The sequence below is a fragment of the Narcine bancroftii genome, chromosome 11 (assembly GCF_036971445.1).
Source record: "Narcine bancroftii isolate sNarBan1 chromosome 11, sNarBan1.hap1, whole genome shotgun sequence".
Taxonomy (NCBI): domain Eukaryota; kingdom Metazoa; phylum Chordata; class Chondrichthyes; order Torpediniformes; family Narcinidae; genus Narcine; species Narcine bancroftii.
Window position 1 is genome coordinate 91,188,947 of NC_091479.1, and position 22,384 is coordinate 91,211,330.

Here is a 22,384-nt window from a genome sequence, read left to right on the forward strand (position 1 = left end):
TGATCTCTCCTCTCAATACATGTTTCTTGTTCACATGCTATAATATTTTTAGACTCTCTTTTATATTTAGTGCCAAATTCTATTCTCATTTTTCTTGACATACCTCGCCTCTGAACTTTCTGTAATTAACCCAACTCCCTCTTGTGTTAACAACATCATATCTAGCCTATCCTCACAGTCAGGATAGAGCCCAAGTTTAGAGCCTTTGTAACTTCCGGGGATATATGACATTAACTCGATGAGTTCCAGGATAGATACCGATCAAAACTTTAACTTGAAGGACTGCAGTTTGACTCCACCTTGGTTTAAAGCTACAATATGTGAAGTAGAATTTGCTGAACTTGCCTATTTTTCTTTTTGATCTGCATGTATGATCTAAGTTGATCGATTTACTGGAACTAGAATTGGTTCCAGTGAGGATTGAAATATTTTCAGGCTTTATTAAATCCCCACTCTTTCATAAAGTCTACGCACAAATGGCTTTAAAGTGCTTTGGGAATGCTGAGGCTGTGAAAATTATGATAGATATGAAAGTCCTGTTTACTAACCCACCCTGTGGGCAACTTGTAGCAGATGTAGCAGCATGTGGCAGAGAAGTGAGCTATTGGACATTTTGGTTCAGTAATGAATTCTGCCCTCACGCAACAAGAAACAGCCAACACAAGACATACCAGGACCACAACATCTTCCTGTCACACTACAGATTAATCTAAAAACAAAGGAAATATCCAAAATCAATGTTATAAAATAAATCCTTTTGTTGGAGAAATGCAGCTTAAGAATTGTGTTGCCATCACAATAAAGATATTTTATTCTGTTCATGACGATAGGATGATTTCTGTATTTCTTCTCTTTTTGAGTGTTCTTAACTCTGGCAGGCTCCACACAAAGGCACAGGAACCCCACAGACTCTCAAGTTTGGCTTCATGGTGACAATGAATGAGGCCAAGGATAGATAATGTCATGGTTTGCGGAGTTGAAATGGATGACTACAGGAAGGTCAAGTTTCGAACCACAAACAGATTGTGGGTGTTCAGCAGAGCCGTCGACCAGTCTCTGTTTGGTGACTCTGATGTAGAGGAGGACGCACCAAATACAATAGGTTAGGTTGAATGATGTGCATGTAAAGCTCTTTCTTACATGGAAGGTTGGTTTGTGGCCCTGGATGGAGGTGAGGAAATGGAAGGCAATGTTCTGCAATTCTGTGATTACAGCAGGAAGTGGGTGGAAGGGGAGGGAAGAGTGAACCTGGGAGTCTCAGAGATACATCCCTGTACAAGGTAGATAGGGGTTGATGTGGCTGGTAGACAACAATTTCTAATGCAACACACATCTATGAATTTGGCTTCCCAATGGCTAAATCTATTTGGCGCATCACCATTTTAAACATAATTTGATATTAATTCACACAAAAATAATGTATTATCTTGTGCAGTGCAATATCTGACCAAATATGATGACTGAATCTTGGCAAAATAGGAGTCAAAAAGGAAAACAGACACAAGCATACCACTGAAGCTACCATAATTTTAGTCTGATTTTAGAAATTAAATACATTTTTGTAAACAAACTAAATCTTTATCATAAGTTGAAATGAAATATTAAAAACACTACAAAATTGGATTTTTAAGTTGAGATACACATGACATATTTGCATCATACATTTTATGCATATCATAAAATAGCAGTAAACTAGAATTATTCACACACACATTGAAAGACCAGTGGTTTAAGCTGGATATATACATTTCTGATTAAGCCTACATTTAGAAGGGAATAGCAAACCATAAGAATTGGAGTAAAGTTGTTCATCTTTATAACATGAAATTCAACAATTCTGTACAGTCAAAATGAAATACAAAAATCACACTGATAGAATTGTACAACTTTTTTCAGATTTGTACATATATATTTCTCTATTCTATCTGCAAATCTATGAAACATTTCTCTCTCACTGCAGAACCATGCAAGAATAAATGCTACATTTTACAGCAAATTCCATTCTGAATCATGTTAATATTTTCTATTCCCAGAAGTTTGAAAGCCACAGTAAGACTTGATGTAATGTCAGGGCTACAGGTGATCTCCCTGTGAGAAGGTGGCATTGGTCCTTAAAGCTGGGGTTAGGCAGGAGGAAGGAGCTTGAGTTTTCTTGTCGAAAAATAAAATGCAGAAGGTTCAGTATAAATAATCATAGGAGATGTCAGCAAAAAAAATTCTTATTAAATATATCTGTCCTGCAGGTTTAATCTTTGAGGACATTTTTCCCCACTCATTATATTGACTTTTCTTCCTAACTCAGAGAACTGTTATAAAAATTGTTTTTCTTTCAAGAATTTTGAAAAATTGCAGAAAAAGCCAATAAAAGCCAATCAATAGAAGATTGGCAGGTCAAAACTCCCAGTGCGGATATCACGAGCACACTGTACCACCCAAATAATTCAGTTAACAAAAATGTACTTTTTCAAGAGAGGTATCTGACTGGTTCTTAATTAGCAGCCAAGAGAAGGAAAATAACAAAGGAATGCATCTGTCAAATCTTACTTCAGCTTTTTCGGCACAGCTTCCAATTTATTGTACGGATTCTAGTATATATTAAGAAGATTTACTTGTGAAAACATCTATATTTCTGTAATTGGTGAAGTTGTTCATATAATTGCATTCAATATTCCTTGTTATAATGGAACCAATGAACCATTGGATACTTTCTGAATTAATTCCTTGCACTGATAGCACCAAGTGTGTAAATTTTCCATTTCAAATCTAGTAATTATAAATTGCTTTAGGGGCATGTGTTTACTCTCTAGATTTGTCATAAGCTGTCCAGTTAACAGAAATACCGCAACTTCACAAACTTATGAACTGAGGCTCAAAGGAGCAAAAGGGGAGAATTTGTTTAAATGGAGAGTTTTCAGCCATTCTCAGCAGGGACCCTAAACCCCCCCCCCCCAACGGCCACAGTGTATTCAAGTAAAAGCCTCCTTTTCTGTTCACCTCATGAAATATAAATATTTTTAATGTTTTTTTATGTAGTTGATAGAAGTATAGAAGAAACCAAAACTTGACTGCATCACAGTGAAAGGCGCCCATAAACTTTGAGCAGAGTTGTAAGAGCCTTAACCAAAAAAAAGATTGAGAATGGCTGGTTAAATTATGTTGGAATTTTTGTGTGAATTACAAATGTAAGGAATTTCAATGATAAATGATTTACCATTTACATTTCACATCTTATAATTGAAAAAAATGGAGATATTGCACCAAATTTGGTTAAGTAATTAAAACAACGTGGACACATTATCTAGTCATTGAATATGTTACCTCATAATTCCTTTAAACAAAATTAAAATGATACGTCCAAATAAATTTCACAATTAGAACTTGGCTTTTATATTTAGGCACAAGATTTTTAATAAATATAAATTGATTGGAAAAATAAGCTTGTGCATTAATGTGTGAAAAAAATTAAAAATGTCAAAATCTGATATTTGCAGTTTCCTTTGGAAATATTTGAAAACAAGCTTTTTTTTAATAGCAATTAAATCATATTCAGGATAAAATTGACAAAATCTAATATGGGTGCCTTTTAATTTAGGAAAGGTTACCTGTTTATATTCTGCAAATTCGTGTTTTCTGTTAGAATTTCCCATTCAAAAGCAAAATTCTAATTTGCAACAGTTAGTACGACTTCTAATAGAGATCAATTCGTTTTCATAAACTTTGTGCCATTTTGTTCTAAGCTATGCTAAGCTTAGCTAAAACTTCACAATAATTTACAGCATGATGTACAATTATCTTGAGTTTGAATTGTTTATATACACATCTTCACTAGCGATCTATTGTATCTGAAGGCTATTTTTCTTCCCACAGCAAAAACCATCGATTGCAATGTGGTCTTTTGAATTGGCAGCAATTGTCACTTCGAACCTGGAAATTCCATCTTGATCAACCTGAGAATGTAAGTAAAAGATCAGAGTAAATATTTTTAAAAAGATTATTTAAAATTAATTAAAAGAGGTCACACTAAATGTTACTTTGCAAGGTAAGGAAATCGGACATTTTCCACAGTACTCCCAATATATTAAATTCGAGAAATATTTCTTCTAATTTGGTAGTCCTATGTCCTTTTTGTCTTTTTCTTTTTCTAGATTAATCTGATAATCGGTTGAGAATATGGGCACAATTTAGAAAATATTTTGGAATCCATAGTTTTTTTTTCTGGCCAGTCCTAATCATTTTTTTAAAAACCTTCTTTTACAAATACAGGTTTTAGGGAGTGGTGTAGACTGGGTTTCAAAAATTTTAAAGATTTTTAAAATTTAAGATAATTTCATTTCTTTTGAACAATTGAGGACAACATTTATATTACCCAATAGTCATTTTTCCAGATATCTACAAGTCAGACATTTTGTTCAGTCCAAGCTCTCTGATTTTCCACGGATTTCTGAAACAAACATTCTTGATTTATTTTTTGACTTTCCATTTTCTCATAGAGGCTCAATTTATAATAATTTGATGGACTTGAGAATAACTTCATTAGTGATTGGGAGCATGACTTGGATTTGTCACTTCCAGATGAGGTCAGGGATATGATTCTAGATTTGATTAATGAGTCTTCCTTTCGTGTGCGACGTTTGTTTGTTGCAATTCAAAGTGGTGCACAGAGCACATATTTCAAAAGTTAAACTAACTTGCTTTTATTCAGATATTGATTCATTATGTCATAAATGTAAAACTTTCAAGGCTTAATTGATAAATATGTTTTGAGCTTGACCTAGTTTAGAAAATTTCTGGAAACATTTACTTTCAAATTTTATCAGTCTTTTTTAAGGTCAGATTAGAGCGTGCCCCTTAATTGCTCTATTTGGTTTTTCTCAAGAAGAGGGAACAGTATTGACTCCATCTCAGCTTTTATCTCATTGATACCTCGACAGGCAATCTTGATAAATTGGAAATACAGTACTCCACCTGCTAATATTCAATTGTGATGTCCTTCTTAGAAAAAAAAATCAGATATAATGTTAAAGATGTAAAGGTGAATTTTTACAAGACATGGGTCCCATTAAATTACTATAATTTAAAGAAGTAGGGTATTTGGACGCTCCTGAACAGTATTGTCAAGTTTCCCAATATCGTCTTTCATTCCCTATGTATATTATATGAGTTAGCCTTGTTTAGAGGAAGGGGTTTAATTAATGGGGGTGGGTCCTTTTTTCATTTGTAATATTTTGACAAAAGGGGTTTGATTGAGAATGGTGCACACAATTTATACTATGTATGATTAAGGCATTATTTGAGAAGTACAAATTATGTCTTTTCTTGTATTTCAGGCCATGTATTGGATCAATATGTGTGCATATTTTTTTAATTAAACTCAATAGATACTGTATTTTAAAAGAAATATTTCTTATTCTTATATTCCTTCCTTGCAATTGATTTTGAAACATCTGTCTTTCTGATTGTTTTTTTCACACATTTTGAAAGATTTTGTATTACCGACAAAATATTTTGAGTGCAGAAATAATGCTTTCATTTACAACATCAATTAACTTTCTTTTCCCTCCTTCAATATAATTGGACATAGTAAAACTCTGATAATCCAGAATCCAATTGTTTGAAAATCATGATGGCTGAGCAATTACTGGTATTACAATTACTGGTAGTTAACACATGAGCCTACTAAGTCTTCATTATCTGTAGACCCAATGTTCACAGATCTGTGCACTCGCCATGTATTCTTGGGAGTGTGGGCTGGGAATACAGGGATCAGGCATAGGGGTAGGATTGCATATGGAGCAGGGGACCAGAGTGTTGATTCCCTATGTATAAGTGTTCCAACTTATTTGACAACTTTTGAGCCTCTTTCACTGTTCAATTAAGTCAGAACCCTCTTGACCTAGTTTTATTTTGCCTGACTGCTCAAAACTCTACTGATCTCATTCTAACTTAATGAGCATCCGCAGTCTCTAAAGTAGAAAATGCCAAAGATTTATAGCCTCTCAAATGAAAGAGTCTCTCCTCATTCTAGACCCGAATGACTGACCATGACCACAGTTCTAGACTCTCCATCTGGGAAACACTTTCAGCCTCTATCCTATTGCTGTGTGCAAAGGGAAAGGTTTGGTGGTTTCAAAGAACAACAATTATGGACACAGGCTGAACACAAAAAGAATCTTTATTAAAACACACATGAGGAGATCGCAACAGGGATATCATGCACTAGTCCTCTCAGTCACAAATCACAGTATAATTAGTCACATCAGACTTAACACTACCAATACCGGCAACTGCTTGCACTCACACAAGCACAGTACAAACCAGTCGTATCAGACTTAATACTAGCACCTGTGAAGTCTTACAAGCACAGTACAACCCAGTTACATTGAACTTAATGCTACCGATACGAGAAACTGTACAGACTTATAAAGGATTACAATTCACTGCCCACTGTTCCTTGTCTAATGTGGGCATGGCTCCAATGTTATCTAACAATCCTGGCCCCTGTGCAGTTCACACCTTGCCACGATTCCTCCAGCATTGCCCACAGTTTGCAACCTGGAGTGGAGCAGGATTCATCTCAGAACCAAAGAGCAAAGAGGCAGAACTACTGCACATGGTGGACTTTATAGTACAGTAAAATGGAGGATCCAGCCCAGGTAATCACGAGGAACCAATGGACAGGTGTGCACTAATGGGGTGGGCAGAGTCCAACCTTGATTGGCAGATGATGCAACTTCCCACCAGGTTCCAGGCAGTAACCCGCCACAATCCACACTCCCACCGAGTTCAGACAGAGAGGTCTCAGAACGCTCCACAATCCCTCCAGGTTCCAGTAAATCGATTTGCTGCACCATCTTTCAGGCAAATTTCATTACTGAAGAGATTTTATCGACCTGAAACCTTGACCGTTTCTCTTTTGTTCTGATGAGCGTATTTCAAAGCTTGTATTTTTATTAAAGATTTACAGTACATTGCTAATGCACCCTTCCTTGGGTGAGAAAATCAGTCTTTTTCTACAGTACTCCAAATATATTTATACCAATTGAAGAAATATTTCTTATTCTTATACTCCTTCCTTGCAATTAATTCTGACACATTTGACTTTCTAAATTTTTGCTGCTTTTGCAACCATTTATTTATGCATAAACTCCCACATTTTTTTCCCCCCACAGTTCTAGAATCTATTTATGTATGATCAAAATAATGGTTTCCTGAAAGAAGCTTGATTGACAATAATCTTCTTGTATATATTGTAGACTGTATTTAAAATAGCATTAAATTGCACATGACATCTCCTACTTTTCATCCCTTTCAAATGATTACGGCTACTTTCTTAATTCTATTGGATGTCACCATGGAAACAGTCTCTGAAAATGTAAAAATAATCACAAAGCTTTATAAAATGACTCATGAACACTGAAAACTGTAAATCACATTGTCAAGGTACAGATCTACCAAAAAAAGATAATGAATTTAAAGGTCACAACATTTTTAATTTTCTTAATTGTTAATGAGAACGAATTGGAATTGGGTCAGAAGAATTAGTTTTCTTTTTTATATTAGTCATTCAGCATGATAGCAGGCCCTTACGGCCCAAGGGCCTGTGCCGCAAATACAATTAACTTACAAACCCTGTATGTTTCTGAAGGGCTGGAGGAAACCGGAGCACCAGGAAGAAATCCATGCAAACACGGGGAGAACATATAGACAGCGCTGGATTCGAACCCGAGTCACTGGCTTTGAACAAATCACTGTCCAAACCGTGCTGCCCAATTATTGGATACAAAATCATTCATATAATCTTACATTAGTGATTCTAGTGCAAGATATTAGAAAATAAACTTCCAAAATTAAAAATAAGATAAATATCACTTAATTTCATGAAAATCCATGCAATAGGAATTGTTGATTTACATAACTCAATTTGACTACTTGAGATAGCTCTGCTGATCCTCACTGTTTTCAGAACACTTGTTTATATGCATGCTTAATCTGGATTCAGGTTATAAATTTGCACTCCCATTGAAGAATTCTGCAGAGTGGCAGATTTAGGTGACTTTCTGACCAACATGAAGCACATAGTTGACTAGAAATGTTTCTCATAAGAATATATTTTGATCAAGCTCAGTTTGATGTACAGAAATATGAATACATTTGATTTAAAACATTTTTGACTGTACAGGGCAATAGATTCCTCCCCCTCCCCCCAAAGTGTTGGTAATCGTATGGGATTTTGGATGTCACTGAGGTGTTTTGTTGCTTCGATATTTGCGAGGGCTGAAATGAAAAGGCAATGTGTCTGATTTTAAGTTCAAAGTGGGTAGCAAATATATTTTGAATACACTTTGAAGCAGGAGGTTAAAAACCTATTAGCAAGGAATCTGCTGTAAAAAAGCAAAGTAGCGGAAGTCATTAAAAATATTTTAAATTAAATATTTTTGCATGGGAAATAGGAAAGAATCAATAAATGTTAGGAAAATTTTGATCAGAAACTGAATTGGTCCTTAATATTAATTAGATGGATTCACATGGAACACAAAAATAATTGAATCTGATTTTATTGAGTGGCCATGTCAGGCAGTTTATTTCTTGCAATATTTGAGCAGATAAAACTGCTGAAACATTAATTTTGCTCTCCTTACATTTCACCTCAATTACTCTCATTATTTGCTGGTCACTTTGGAGTAACTTCCAATGTTCTTTGTCCATTTCCTTGCTCTCTTCTTTCAAGTGCATTTGATAATCTCCATTTTCTCTTTCTCTCATTCCAGATGGTGTCTAACCTACTAAATATTTCTACATTTGCTGATTTTCAATCCATTTCATCCTAATTAATTTGTCCATGCAGTTCCTTCCTTCCTTATTTGCATTAACCTGACGTTCCAGATTGTGCAATAATACAATCATATGACAATTACAACATAGAAACAGGCCAACTTGGCCCTTCTAGTTCATGCCGAACACTTATTCCCACCTAACCCCACTGACCTACACTCAACCCATAACCCTCCATTCCTTAATTTCCTGCTGAGTATTCAGCTTCCTTTCTGCAAAATATCTGCAGATATTTTGCCATATTAAAAGCTATATATTGAAGACTATTGAGAGACTGGGGCTCCAACTCCATTCCCTGGTCAACTTAAGGATTGTGATAAAGGGAGAAAGATCACATTGCATAGAGAACTGACCACGACAGCTCATGAGAACTGCAACTAAAACTTTGCCTCAAAAATTTTTTGCACCACTTCTTTATTCTTGCACCTTAACCTTCTTTTCTTACGTGGTTCCTTGAAACCTCTGATGACTTGTATCCATTATAGGATCTACAGACTTTGCTACAGTTGGGCAGAAGGTGCAGATAAGATGTGAAGTGATGTGTTTTATGTGGTCTTCTTTGGTGGGTTTCTGGATGCTCACAACCAAGAGATTCTAGATTCTCCATGTCAATCCAGATCTTCCTTCTTCATTTTTATCAAGCACAGGCCAGGCGTTCTCATGGGATAGTGAGAATGTTAGAACATTTCAGAAGCTTTGAGGATCCCCATGAACAATTTCCTTGGTCCTCCTAGTAATCTCTTGACATGATGGATGACACTTACATTGGGAGTTAGGTGTTAGCTTCCACCTTATTGCTAAAAGTCCGTGACTGAATCACATTCCTCTTTTCCATGACTATGGCTTGATTATTAGGCCATACACCCTTCAACTACATCTCTGACTCCCAATCAATTTTCTGATTGCTCCTATATGACCCAATCAGGTAAATGACCATCTCATCCTCAAGAATTAATCCCCAGCCTCATCCTCTATAATTGATCTCCAGAAAACCAATCCATCTCTTTCTTTTTTAAAAAAAAATGTTTCACTATGATTCATATCAATAACAACATCAACAAATGATCAACAATATATACATGTGACATTTTTTTCTTTTCCCCCACTTCCTCTCTCCCCTTCCCCACCCTCATCAAAAATCAATAAATGATAAAACACAAAACAAAGAAATAACCAAAAAAAAAGTTGTATCATCTACTTTCACATATTTAAATCTTATTCTGCTCATAATTATGTCGTTTTACGAGATGGAGGGTTTGTGGTCGGCATTCTCCGACATATTTTATGTCTGGTTCCCAAATTTGTTCAAATAATGTACACTTGTATTTCAGATTGTATGTAATTTTTTTCTAATGGAATACACTTGTTTATTTCTGTACCACTGTTGTATTTTAAAGTTTGTTTCCAATTTCCAGATTGTCATAATACATTTTTTGGCTACTGCTAACGCTATCATAATAAATTTTATTTGTGCTTTGTCTAATTTTATTCCTAATTTTTTGTCTTTTATATTATTTAACAGAAATTCTTTTTGGATCTTTTGGTATATTATTTTTCATGATTTTGTTTAATATTAGGTTTAGATCTTCCCAGAACTATTTTACTTTTGAGCATGTCCAAATTGCATGTAATTTTGTTCCAATCTCTTTTTTTGCAACAAAAACATCAATCCGAAGCTGTTGGGTATCATTCTTTTAATTTCTGGGATCTGATCCCTGGGGTTGATATATATGTAGCCAGTTATATTGAATCATACATAATCTACTATTTATTCGTGTTTGTCATTGTTCCTCTACATAACTTCTCCCATGTTTCATCCTTTCTCTCTGTGTTTAAATCTTTTTCCCAACTTTGTTTCAGTTTATACTTTATTTCATCTTCTTCTTTATATTGTAATTTGATGCACATGTTTGTAATATTTTTTTAAATTATCATTGTGTCTGTAATTAAATATTCATAGTTGCTACTTTCTGGTAATCTCAAACTATTTCCCAATATATCTTTAAGGTAAGTTTTCAATTGGCAATATGTAAATATTGTACTTAGTGTTATTCCATATTTATCTTTTAATTGCTCAAATGTTAATAAATTATTTCCCAAAAAGCAATCTTCTATTTTCTTGATTCCTTGAAAAATAAATAGTCTATTGTGAAGGGGATTTTTGTGTTTTGTGTTAATATCATTTTTGGTATTTGATAATTTATCTTTTTTTCTTCCAGGTGTATTTTTGTCCATAATTTAATTATGTGATGTAATACTGGTGAATTGTTATATTGCACCAATTTTAATCCATCTCTTTCTGACACTTCTGAAAACAAAATTACCTGTGATTGACACTTGTATCCCCAAGTCTATGTGGAAGCAATCCAAATCTTCCCAATGCTGTGAACTCCTGATCACCCATCTTGCTGATTAAGACCAATTCTCCTTGCCCTCCACATGACACCACTCCTCAAGCCCCACCACTGCATCAGTAGGCTACCTGACCCCCTTTATTAACTCACTCACTGTGCAGTGAACTGAGGACCTCTCACAGTTGTCTGAATGTAGTGATAACCTCGATACTAGGGAGGCGACCCTCGGAAAAAATGTTAAATTTGTTTCGTTTAGAGGATTCACTATTAAATGCTCCCCTTCTGGTTTCATCCTCTTCCATACACATTCCTCCATCCTCCAACCTTCAGTTCTATTTGGTCTCATCTGTTTATCCTTATTTACAGTTTTCATTATGTCATCTTCTCAACTTCTCAGATTCCAGCACAGGTAGCATTTGTCTCCACTAATCACTCCCCTCTCCTTGATGTCCTTCACTTCAATTGAAACATAGAACATTCTCTCCTTTTGTCTGGTACCTGCCAACCGTCTGCCCGGCATCCTTCACCACTCCTTGGATTACCAACCCCCTACTGGCCCTCATCCATCTCCTCCCATCCTGTCCTCACCCCTCTGTACTCTCAAGGGTTCTGCCCCAAAATGTTGACCACGCCTTTTGCTCCACCTATGTTGCTTGACCAGTGGACTTGCTCTAGCCAATTGTTTATTGCTCCACATTCCATCAACTGCAGACTCCTGTGCCTCAAGTATAAGATGCAAAAGGATTTCTTGTGAACTTGCACCACAACTCGAGGAAATGAGGGATTTGAACTGAGAGCTTCAAATAAAATATAAGCAGGTCTCACCTATGACATATGATTTTGTTGAACTTGTTGCTGCTGTTGGAGCAGAATTTGCTGCTGCTGCCTGCGTCGGGCAGTCCGCAGTTTCTCAAATCGTGCCTCCATTTCCTCCAGCACCTTGGGAGTGTAACGCACTACCAGCTTCACACTGTTCTGAGCAGCCTTCAGCAAATCTACTGCCTTTTCATGGTGTTCCCCTTCCACACTCTGAAAATCAGATTAGAGCATAATTATTCCCTGCACAAAGCAAAAGGCAAAAACTACGACGGGCATCGCGTAATATAAGGATGATTAGCCTTGATCTCCTCAACCAGGGACAATGGAGGCAGAGAAAATATTATTCATTATAATTCATTAAACGTTATACCCTAATCTTTTTTTTTCTCTTCATATTCCCTTTATGATGATGGCCGACCCCACAAGTTTAATGTCACCACAAAATCTATACCCTAACCTTGAAGCATAAATGCATTTAACTTTCCACAGAAAATGAATGTTTGCTTTAAGAGGAGAGAGAAGGCAAATATTTTGGGATAGACTGGGGTAATCTGAGAGGGGAAGGGGGCACTGCCTATTTTTTAATTAAGCGCATAACACTTAGAGAATTGAAAACTTCTGCACAGAAACAGGCTCTTCAGCCCAGCATGTCTGCACCAATAAGGATGCCAAATTAAACCAATCCCATCTGCCTGCTCATGCCTGCTCTGTTCTCCATCTGTCCAAGTACCTCTTAAAGGTTGTCATCATATTTGTTTCATTCACCCCATCTAGCAGCATGCTTCAGACACTTACTGTAAAAAAAATCTCCCTCTTAAATCTCACTTAAACTTTGAACCTTTTACACTAAACCTTTGCCCTCTGGTGGTGGCTAGATAATGTGTAGCTGTAACTTGGAAAAATGATGTTGAATTGAGAATACAAAGATGGCATAACGAAATTCAATCATGTATTTATTTGGAGAAGAAAAGGTATAATTTGCAGAATAATTATTCTTTTTTGTTAAAATGTGGAGTTTGTATTTGGAATGTATGGGCTTAGATATTAGGTTAAAATTTTATATGTGACGAAAGATGTAAAAGGATGGCACACCTTACAGCAACCTGTTATAACTTGATGTTACTGTGTTTTTTAAAAAAGCTCCGAAGTGGGGGGGGGGGGGGGGAGGGTTGTAGGGGGTGGGATAGGTGAGAGGGGGAGGGAGGGGGTAGTTTTAGATTATTTTGTATTTTTTTTGGTTTGTAAAATACTTAAATAAAATTAAAAAAAAACCTTTGCCTTCTTGTATTTGATATCTCCACCCTGTGAAAAAAGACCGACTACTTTCCTGTCCATCAAACTCTTTCACAATTGTGTAAATTTCTATCACAATTGTGCAAATTTCCCACAATGCAGGCTGTGTTAAAAGGTTGGGGTGGAAATTAGTAGCAGAGAGACTTGGGCATTTTGGGATAATGGACAAAGAAAAGGCAGATATAATACAGCATAGGTAAGTATATGGTCATGCACTTTGTTAGAAGAAATAAAGGCATAGATTATTTTCTAAATGGGGTGAAAATTCAGAAAGCGGAGGCCCATATGAACTTGCGAGTCCTAGTACAGGATCCTCTAAAAGTTAGGTTGCAGGTTGAATTGTTAGTAAGGAAGGCAACTGCAACATTAGCATTAATTTGAGAGGACAAGAATATAAAAGCAAGAAAATAATATTGAAGCTTTACGAGGTGTTGATTAGAGACATTTATGATCACCTTGGGGGCTCATATCTTGGGAAGGTTGTAATGACATTGGAGAGGGTCCAGAGGAAGTTCACTAGAATGATCCCAGAATGACAGGGTTGACAAATGAGGTCAGCATACGGGTTTGATGGCTTTGGGCCAGAATTCAATGGAGTTTGGAAGGATGAGGGGGTGGGGGGGGGATTTCATTGAATCTATCTAATATTGAAAGGATGGATAAAGTGGCCATGGAGAAGTAATTCCTATTAGAGGGAGAATCTAGAATCAGAGGACATCCCTTTAGAACAGAGATAGACATTTTTTCAGGCAGAGAGTGGTGAATCTGTAGAATTCATTGCTACAGATGACTGTGGAGGACAAATCATTGAGTATATTTAAAGCAGAAGTTAATAGGCTCTTGATTGGTGAGGATACCAAAGGTGACGGGAAGGAGGCAGGAAAATGGGGCTGAGGGGAAAAAATTTACATCAATGGTTCAAATGACAAGGAAGACCCAATGGACAAAGAGCCTAATTCTGCTCCTACATCTCATGGTTTTATGGTCCTTGTACACCATATCCATTGCTCTACCCTCATCAATCATCTTTGACTGTTCATTTGGAAAAAAATCAATTTTCTGTGATATCTGTGGCCTGGATTTTGCAGTTGGCAGCCAACAAAAGAAACTGGTCCATAATAAACTAGCACTTTCAGTGTTTTGCTCTCCCCTTTCCCAGTCCCTGGTATTGTTAGGCATAAACTCCAGTGGATCTCTGGTATCTACCACAGTGATGTCATTTAGCACCACAAAAGGCGGGGCTTGGTGATGAGGAGGAGATTGGGGCCTCCATCTGTGCAAAATGGAAGATTGTGACTGAGGGGAGGTTGCTTTCAGAGGACGGGGAAGATTGGAGAGAGATTTAGTGGGCAGTAGGGTGGCCCTCCGAAGGAGGACATGGTCATAGTTTACATATACACATACGGACACACATAGTGTCTGTGTGTGTGATATATAGTAACCAATGATCATATCCTCCTTTGGAATGGCCACCCTAGCGGATGGTGGGGTGGAAGATGTCGGGGGCCATCAGAGTTTGGGTAAAAGGGTAAGATTGGAAGTTAAAAGGGAAAGTCATTGGCACGGGATTGGGGGCCTGAAAAATAAAAGGGTGGTGGGGAGGGAAGAATAGATTGGGGAGTACAAAACGGAGCAGAATGTTGGAAATATTACAATGCGAAGGGGGAAGGAATGTGTGTTCACTGTTGAATTACCACCAGCTCGAACAAATCTTTCATGGTTTTCTACAGCTTCAACATGATTCTGTTTCCAAACTATACTAAAAACTAAATTGCTTTTCTAGAACACAGAAAAGTACAGCATAGGAAACAGGCTCTTCATCCCATGAAGCCTGCACAGAACATGTCGCTAAATTAAACAAAAGCTCCTCTGCGTCTACTTGGTACAAATCCCTCTGTTCCCTGCATATTGTAAGGTAAAACATCATGAGATGGGAATGTGTAGGGAGTTACCCTGTACAGGGCAGTAACAAGAAGGGGAGGTGTCCTTGTACTCCTGTTAGGTAAAACATCATGAGATGGGAATGTACAGGGCTGTAACAAGATGTGAATGCATCCTTGTACTTACAAGATAAGAGAGACATTGATGGATTGAGAGGCAGGAAGCTAGCAGGGAAAGGATAGCAACAGTTTTAGTCATTGGACAAGTAATGATATGATGATGTTCTAAGCACATATCCAAGGGTATAAAAAATCACCATTTTGCTGATAACGGCAGAATGCATTCTCCGACTAACTTTGTTAGTCGCAAGTGTTACAATCTGGTAATAAAGAACAAAGAACCCTGATTTCGACTCAGTCTGGTGTTTGTCTCACTCATTCATGAACAAAGCAGACCTAACAATATCCATGTTGATCCAGAATCCTCTTAAGCTCTACTAACGTATCTCTTTTTCAGTTCTAACAAAGAGTCTCAGAGCTGAGATGTTAACTGTTTCTCTTTTCATAGATGCTGCCTGTATTGCTGAATATTTCCAACACTTTCTGTTTCTATGGGCAGGGGGTTATATCTGGGTTCACATATTTAACAATGTAGGTGTTTGTAAATAAAATCCTGTAACCGTGAAAGTCTGTGCCCAAGATTGTGGTGACCGTGCTCAGCAGCGGCTACGAGGGGTTTCAGACTCCGGATAGCAGCGGATTTGCACAGGCCACCAGAAAACGGAAGAACACACCCTTTCCCCCACCATGCTGAGAAGGAGGAGAAGACCCTACACAGAAGGGAACCAGAGTAGCTGCAGGTAATTGCGGTTAGGGGACACACATGGGCTGCTGGAGACTGGCTCCTGGGGCCTAGTTATCAGAGTCAGGATTTGTGATGATGTTGGGGGCAAGAAGGGCTCCCAAAGGGCCTCGGGTGCTGAAGGCTTGCTGATCACGGTTAGGATCTGGAGCTTGGGCTGCAGAAACATTGGAGGCAAATCCATGGACACTCAGCGACACTGAAGAAAATATCTTTTGCTTTTCTTTCTATCTTACTGTAAAGGGCACTAGGCAACAGTGATGGTGAATCTTTGTCCACTTTATTACATGACAACAAAAGAAATCTTGAAGTGCATCTTTTACTGTTGATCTTTGACTGCTTCACTGTTGTTTCTCATCCTAAATATCAGACCAATAGTTATTAATTATCCTGAAATTATTTATCACTCAAGCATAAATTTCCTCTCTAGACTAATTGTCTCAGTAACTTACCACACCATTGACAGACAACAATTGATCACCGCGCTTGAGGCCCCCGTGTCTATCTGCGACACCTCCAGGGATAATGCGAGAAATGTAAATAGGTGAATTTTGTTCTTTTCCACCCATTACGTTAAATCCAAGGCCTTCTTCAGTTTTTGGTAACTCCACAACACGAGGATGGGAATGGCCTTCGCTTGCAGCAAAAGCAGCAACTGTGGCCTAAAAAAATTCAGAGATTGAAATTAAATACTTCTGTTGACTTGGTGATTTATTGTTAATGCCATTTTAGTTAATATATAATGTCACTTGATCTAAAACAGTGGTTCTTAACCTTTTTTTTCCACTCACATACGACTTTAAGTAATCCCTATGCCATAAGTGGTCTGTGATTAGTAAGGGTTTGCTTAAGGTCTTGCATGAGGGGGAAGAGAAGGTTGAGAATCACTGCTCTAGACCCAATTGTTACTGAAATATTTAGCTTGAGAAATATTGTCATTGACCCATTTCCTTTGGAGTTATGAAACCGTGCACATAACGAGTCAATTAGGTATGAGTAAAACAGTGGTCTTCAACCTTTTTCTTTCCATTCACGTACCACCTTAATCAATCCCTTACTAATCACAAAGCACCTATGGCATAGGGAATGCTTAAAGTGGTATGTGAGTGTAAAGATAAAGGTCGAGAGCCACTGATCTAAAATCTTCAGCTTAATTTTCTTCTCAAAATATTGCTTCCACTAGAAATGTTGAAAACAATTGAAATGCTCACTTTTCATCATATTGACTCAAAAAGAGATTTGTGTACATTTTATAATAATACCTGAACGTCAAGGAAAATGATCAGCATCGCTCATTTAAAATTGAGGCTTAAGACAAGGATTATTTTCACACTGCAAAATCATGCCAAAAGGATTAGGAGCTTGTCCAGAAGGGAGAAGGGTCAGATAACACATTTACAATGGCCAATAACAAGAGACTAAACTGGTTATCTCATCACATTAAATCTACTCTGTAAATATAGCACACGGAGAAAGTAACAGATACACACAAACACAGTTGCCATGGGCAACCTATGGTTTTCACAGAACTAACTAACTGCTTATCAAAAATTTGTAAAATAATAGAACATTAAAGACTGTTCAATAATAACTTTTATCCACACTGATATTATCAAGACAAATTTTCAAAACTTCCCTCAATAATAATAATAATAATACATATTTCCCAGCATGTAAAGAGCATGTTGCATCTCTTAATAAAAGAAATGCATTCATTGATCCTAGTTTTCCATCCAAAACATTGTTCAGACAATCCTTAAAATGAAGGCAATTGGATGTTTTTAATTGACACATATTCACACTGAAGATCATTGCCATCCCTCAGTACAGTAAACGTCCTAAAATGCAGACCGTTCAGCGATTGGGACCGTCTAAATTTCTGGATTCCTGGGCAGAATTTTTAAAATTCAAATATAAGGAGAATAAAGAAGCGATGAACAGGTCCATTTTGATAGTTCATTAGCAAAACATTTTTTCATATCAAATTCAAAGCACACACGCCCACTAAATTTTAAAAAGTTTGAGAAGTCCGGATTCTTAAGTGGTCCACATTTCTGAAATTCGTAGTTTTGGACTTTTACTGTAACAACTGCATTCGCAACAAACTTCATAATCAATTTATAAAATTCTGCAAAATGAGATCAAGATCATTAAAGAAATATCTGGAGAGCCCAGAAGTGACCAGAAGAAATTTAGTGCATAAAAGGCATGAAATGGTTTGCACTGTCCTCTTGCGACAGTTATCAAGCATTTATTTCTGTTTTGGTTCAGCACTGTAAATGCTGAATTGCAAGTACTTTAGTACAATTAATGGTGAAAGAATTTTCTTAATCTAATCCTATTAATGATATTACCTGGGTAGTAGCACTGGCTCTACCTTCTGGGCTGCCATTGATGTCTAAATTCTCATATATACTCTCGAACACCTGAAATACACATATGCACAGTATTAAAATACACAGTCACAACACATAACTCAGTACTTCCACAAAGCATACCTTGGCCGTTGCACGAGCTCTGAATTCTGGACAGCCACTGATGGTTATTGTCTCGTGCATGTACTGATAAACCTGAAAGATTATGAGCAAATTAGGCAAGAATAAATTTCTCATAACTTACTTCTGTGCAAATTTTAAGAACTTGAAACTTAGCCTATAGAGAAATGTGTTACTTTTGAATTGTCGCTGTTTACATCATATTTAAGGAGTATCGCTATCATGTGTAAACAGGGTGGAATTAAAACACTCCCTAGTGAATTTCCTTCATGAGAGAAACTTTTTTTTTAATGCGATTTTGTTCTTGAATGTGGTATAGTCTCTAGAAGTGGATTATACAGGATAATGAAGATTTTTTCTTCTTGAACACATTTTGGGTGTATTTTATGGATTTTGGACCGCTGAAAATAAAAACCACCTTAAAAATTTCCTCTCGTACCATTTTTTAGATAAAACATATTTTTTTGATTTCCTGCCACATTTTGTTGACTTCAAGCAAATAAAACCATGAACTGCAACGTGTCATTGAAAATTCATCTTCTGCATTCGCACTTGGATGTCTTCCCGGCTGATCTTGGTGCAGTCAGGTTTTTAAACCTTTATGATGTCCTATATGATGAAATGACATGGAAAAGCAGTAGCAGGACAACAGAAATCTATCAATGCTGGCCGACTATTGTTGGACACTAACATGAGAGGCATCAGATGCTGAGTACAAATGAAAATCAGCGGCAAAACCTTTTTAGGTCCGTTGAACTAACGCAATGTGTCAGCATCATTATGTGATTAAACATACTAAATTCAATCAAAGTTAATGTTTCTCCAACTTCCTACATGAATCAGAAAATCTGAAATTATTTTTGTGTTCAACTTGAAGTTGTCTATCATAGTCCCCAATTTTTTTTTTCCGGAAGCAAACCTTTTGAAAAAAAAATTGTTGTCCAGTATTATTGGTGACACAATGGGCTCTTCCCATCTAGGAGCAAAGAAGGGAAATTCTGGTTGGTAGTATTTGGCAGGTAGAAAAAGGCTGAAGAAGGGGTTTGGAGAAAGAGGGAGAAACTTAAGAAATAGAGATTAGGAGGATGGGAGAGAACAGAACAATGAAATTATAATGAAACAATTTAAAAAAAGTTAAATAGGAGTGAAAGAGATAGAAGAGCAAGAAAAGGGAAGATACTGCTCGGTTGTTGATATATACCACTGGTGATGTTCTATAAACACATTTCTCTTTATGCCTGGAAGAAAAATGAATACCAATTATCACAGCAGATTGTTGGTATTTCTATTGATTTTAAGTCACTCAGATATTTTGGTGTGATTATACAGATTTCTAGTGTCCATTCAGAAAATCCTGGGGGTTACTTATTTAGTTAGGCTGACATGTCTCCTGCATCATAGATTTTCATGATTGAGAAAGGGGCATGTAAACTCGAGGAGTTTTGATGCACCTTTACAAGGCAATGCTGAGATAGTTTTGGTGCCCACATTTAAGGAAGCAAATGCATACACTGGAGACAGTTCAGAGTAGTTTTAATGAGATTACATTTTGCTCGTACCTTGATGAAGGGCTCAGGCTCGACACATTAGTTATGTCCCTTCATCTTTGCTCGTACCTTGATGAAGGGCTCAGGTCCAACACATTAGTTATGTCCCTTTACACTGATTGACCTGCTGAGTTTCTCCAGCATTGTGTTTTTACTTCCCCCCCATCCCCTGATTCAAGAATATGCTTTACTCTTCGCTCTGCCGTACCACCTCTTTCATGCACATTGTCATCGAAGAGAACAATGTCTTTCACAATTCTCATGATCTTTGTGTCTTTCAGGTCAAGGCATCTATGATTAAACAGCAAGTACAGAGCAAGGGATCACAGACTAAGGACTGAGGTTAGCCATTCAGGACTGAGATAAGGAGAAACCTTTTCACATAGAGGGTTGTGAATTGTGGAATTCCCTACCACAGAACGTTCTTGAAGCCAGTTTAGTTCATTTATTCAAAGCAGAGTTGTGTGTGGCCCCATTGGTTAAACAAACCAAGGTGTATGAAGAGAAAGCAGGAAAAAGTTACTGAAATCATATGATCAACCAGGATGGTGCTGAATGGTGAAGCAGATTTGAAGAGTCGAATTGCCTTCTCCTATTTTCTCTGTTTCTAAGCACTTCAGACTGGAGAGCTATAGGTTGGAGGGTTTTGGCCAGAACTTCTGGAGAGTGTGTACTGGACCCAATTGTTGCAGGAGTAGGAGAATTTTAGGCACCAGGGTATGGTGCACATCTCAGTCAAATCCCAGATGTTCATACATTTTTATATTCCATAATCTCACTCTGTGCAGAGAGTCTACATACAGCGATGATGCCTGACTTAAAAGCACTGTCAATAAATAGTCTTTTGAAATGATGTTTAAAGGTCATTGAGCCATTAGCAAAAAAGGCTCATTGCACACTTCACCTGTATTTGTCCAAGTGGATACAACATTGAAGTGCAAGGTTAATGCATGGCAGCATTACATCAGTGCACATGTTGGTACATTATTTAGAAGCCTGCTGCAGCCCATCAGTAGGACTCATATTTTTGAATGAATTATATAAAATATGCTCATGTGTAGAGAGGTCCAGCAAAGCACATCCCTTAATGTAGTGTTCAAACAAAACTATTGTTTTGGAGCAATCAGAAAATCTTTGATCATCATACAACATAGAGCTGTGATAATGATAGTCTCTCCTGGAAGTGCCCAGACCAATTTAAAAATGGTTGCTAAGGTTCTCAGCAGCTTTTATGTACGATTAGCCTGTAAAAGTGTGCAGAAATGGGTCAAATTTCTTGGCAAGAAACTGATGCACAGAGTAATTGACATATACAATAGCAGCACTGAGAATATACGTAGCAGTATGGAGCTGCAGTATAACTATTCCAATACCTCAGGCTCAATCTTGATCGGCCTGCTTGGACCAAATGTTGTTTAAGCATTTTCCGGTTTCCTCCAATACCACAAGGATAGGAGAGTTGGCAGATCATTTGGCCCAATGAAAATTACCTCTAGCGTTTAGGTGACTGGAAGAATTTCAGAATATTCTCCTTGCCAAACTTTATATCACTTTTTATTCTTGAAATTAGCCCCTGACAATTTCAGTTTAAATTATTCTGCTCCTTTAGAACGGCCATTGTTAATAGGGGTCACAACACATTTAAGGGGACCATGGACTGAAATCAAAATTTTAAAAATGTTTTTTTATGTAGTCAATAGGAGAGAAGTACAGAAGAAACCAATTAATTTAATTTAGTTTAGACATACAGCATGGTAACAGGCCCTTTCGGCCCATGAGACAATACCTCCAATTATACCCAATCCCCAGTACGTTCTGAAGGGTGGGAGGAAACCGGAGCTTCCGAGGAAAACCCAGGCAGACACGGGGAGAATGTACAAACTTCTTACAGACAGAGCAGATTCGAACCCTGGACCCGATCACTGGCGCTGACTGCTAGGCTCACATTGCTGACCCACAGGGCTCCCTTCACAGGAAACGGGGTCCATAAACTTTGTGCAGGGTCTTAAAAGGGCCATAGCTAAAAAAGTTTGAGAATGGCTACTGTAGAGCACATTACAATGTGCAATACCCCAATACTTCTCAACTCTTCTCTGAGTGAAAGGCTCAAATGTAAGTTCAATCCAGTAATTGATGCACAAAAACAAGGCAGGGCTCCAATAGAATTATTAAAGGGTGCTGCGTTATTGTAACAACTTTCAAGTGAAATTTTGAACTATTTGCTTCCATTAACCACGGTTTGCTGCACAAATGTAAAGGAGCAGAGGCAATTATTCTCAGTGTTTGAGTGATTATTCTTCCT

General features: G+C 37.3%; 1 protein-coding gene across 2 annotated transcripts in view; it reads right to left on the reverse strand.

The window, feature by feature from the left end:
• Positions 1–1,611: 1,611 nt before the first annotated feature.
• Positions 1,612–22,384, reverse strand: part of lin7a (lin-7 homolog A (C. elegans)) — a 45,543-nt gene continuing 24,770 nt past the window's right edge. Inside the window, exons 3-6 of one of the 2 annotated variants that reach the window (XM_069904022.1) lie at positions 18,539–18,610; positions 16,493–16,702; positions 12,012–12,215; positions 1,612–3,947 (exon numbers count right to left, since the gene is read on the reverse strand). In XM_069904022.1, coding sequence (XP_069760123.1) covers positions 12,012–12,215; positions 16,493–16,702; positions 18,539–18,610 — 486 coding nt within the window. In that variant the 3' untranslated portion in view covers positions 1,612–3,947. Of the gene's footprint in view, positions 3,948–12,011; positions 12,216–16,492; positions 16,703–18,394; positions 18,467–18,538; positions 18,611–22,384 lie in introns of both variants that reach the window. The other variant, XM_069904021.1, reaches the window with a different exon arrangement.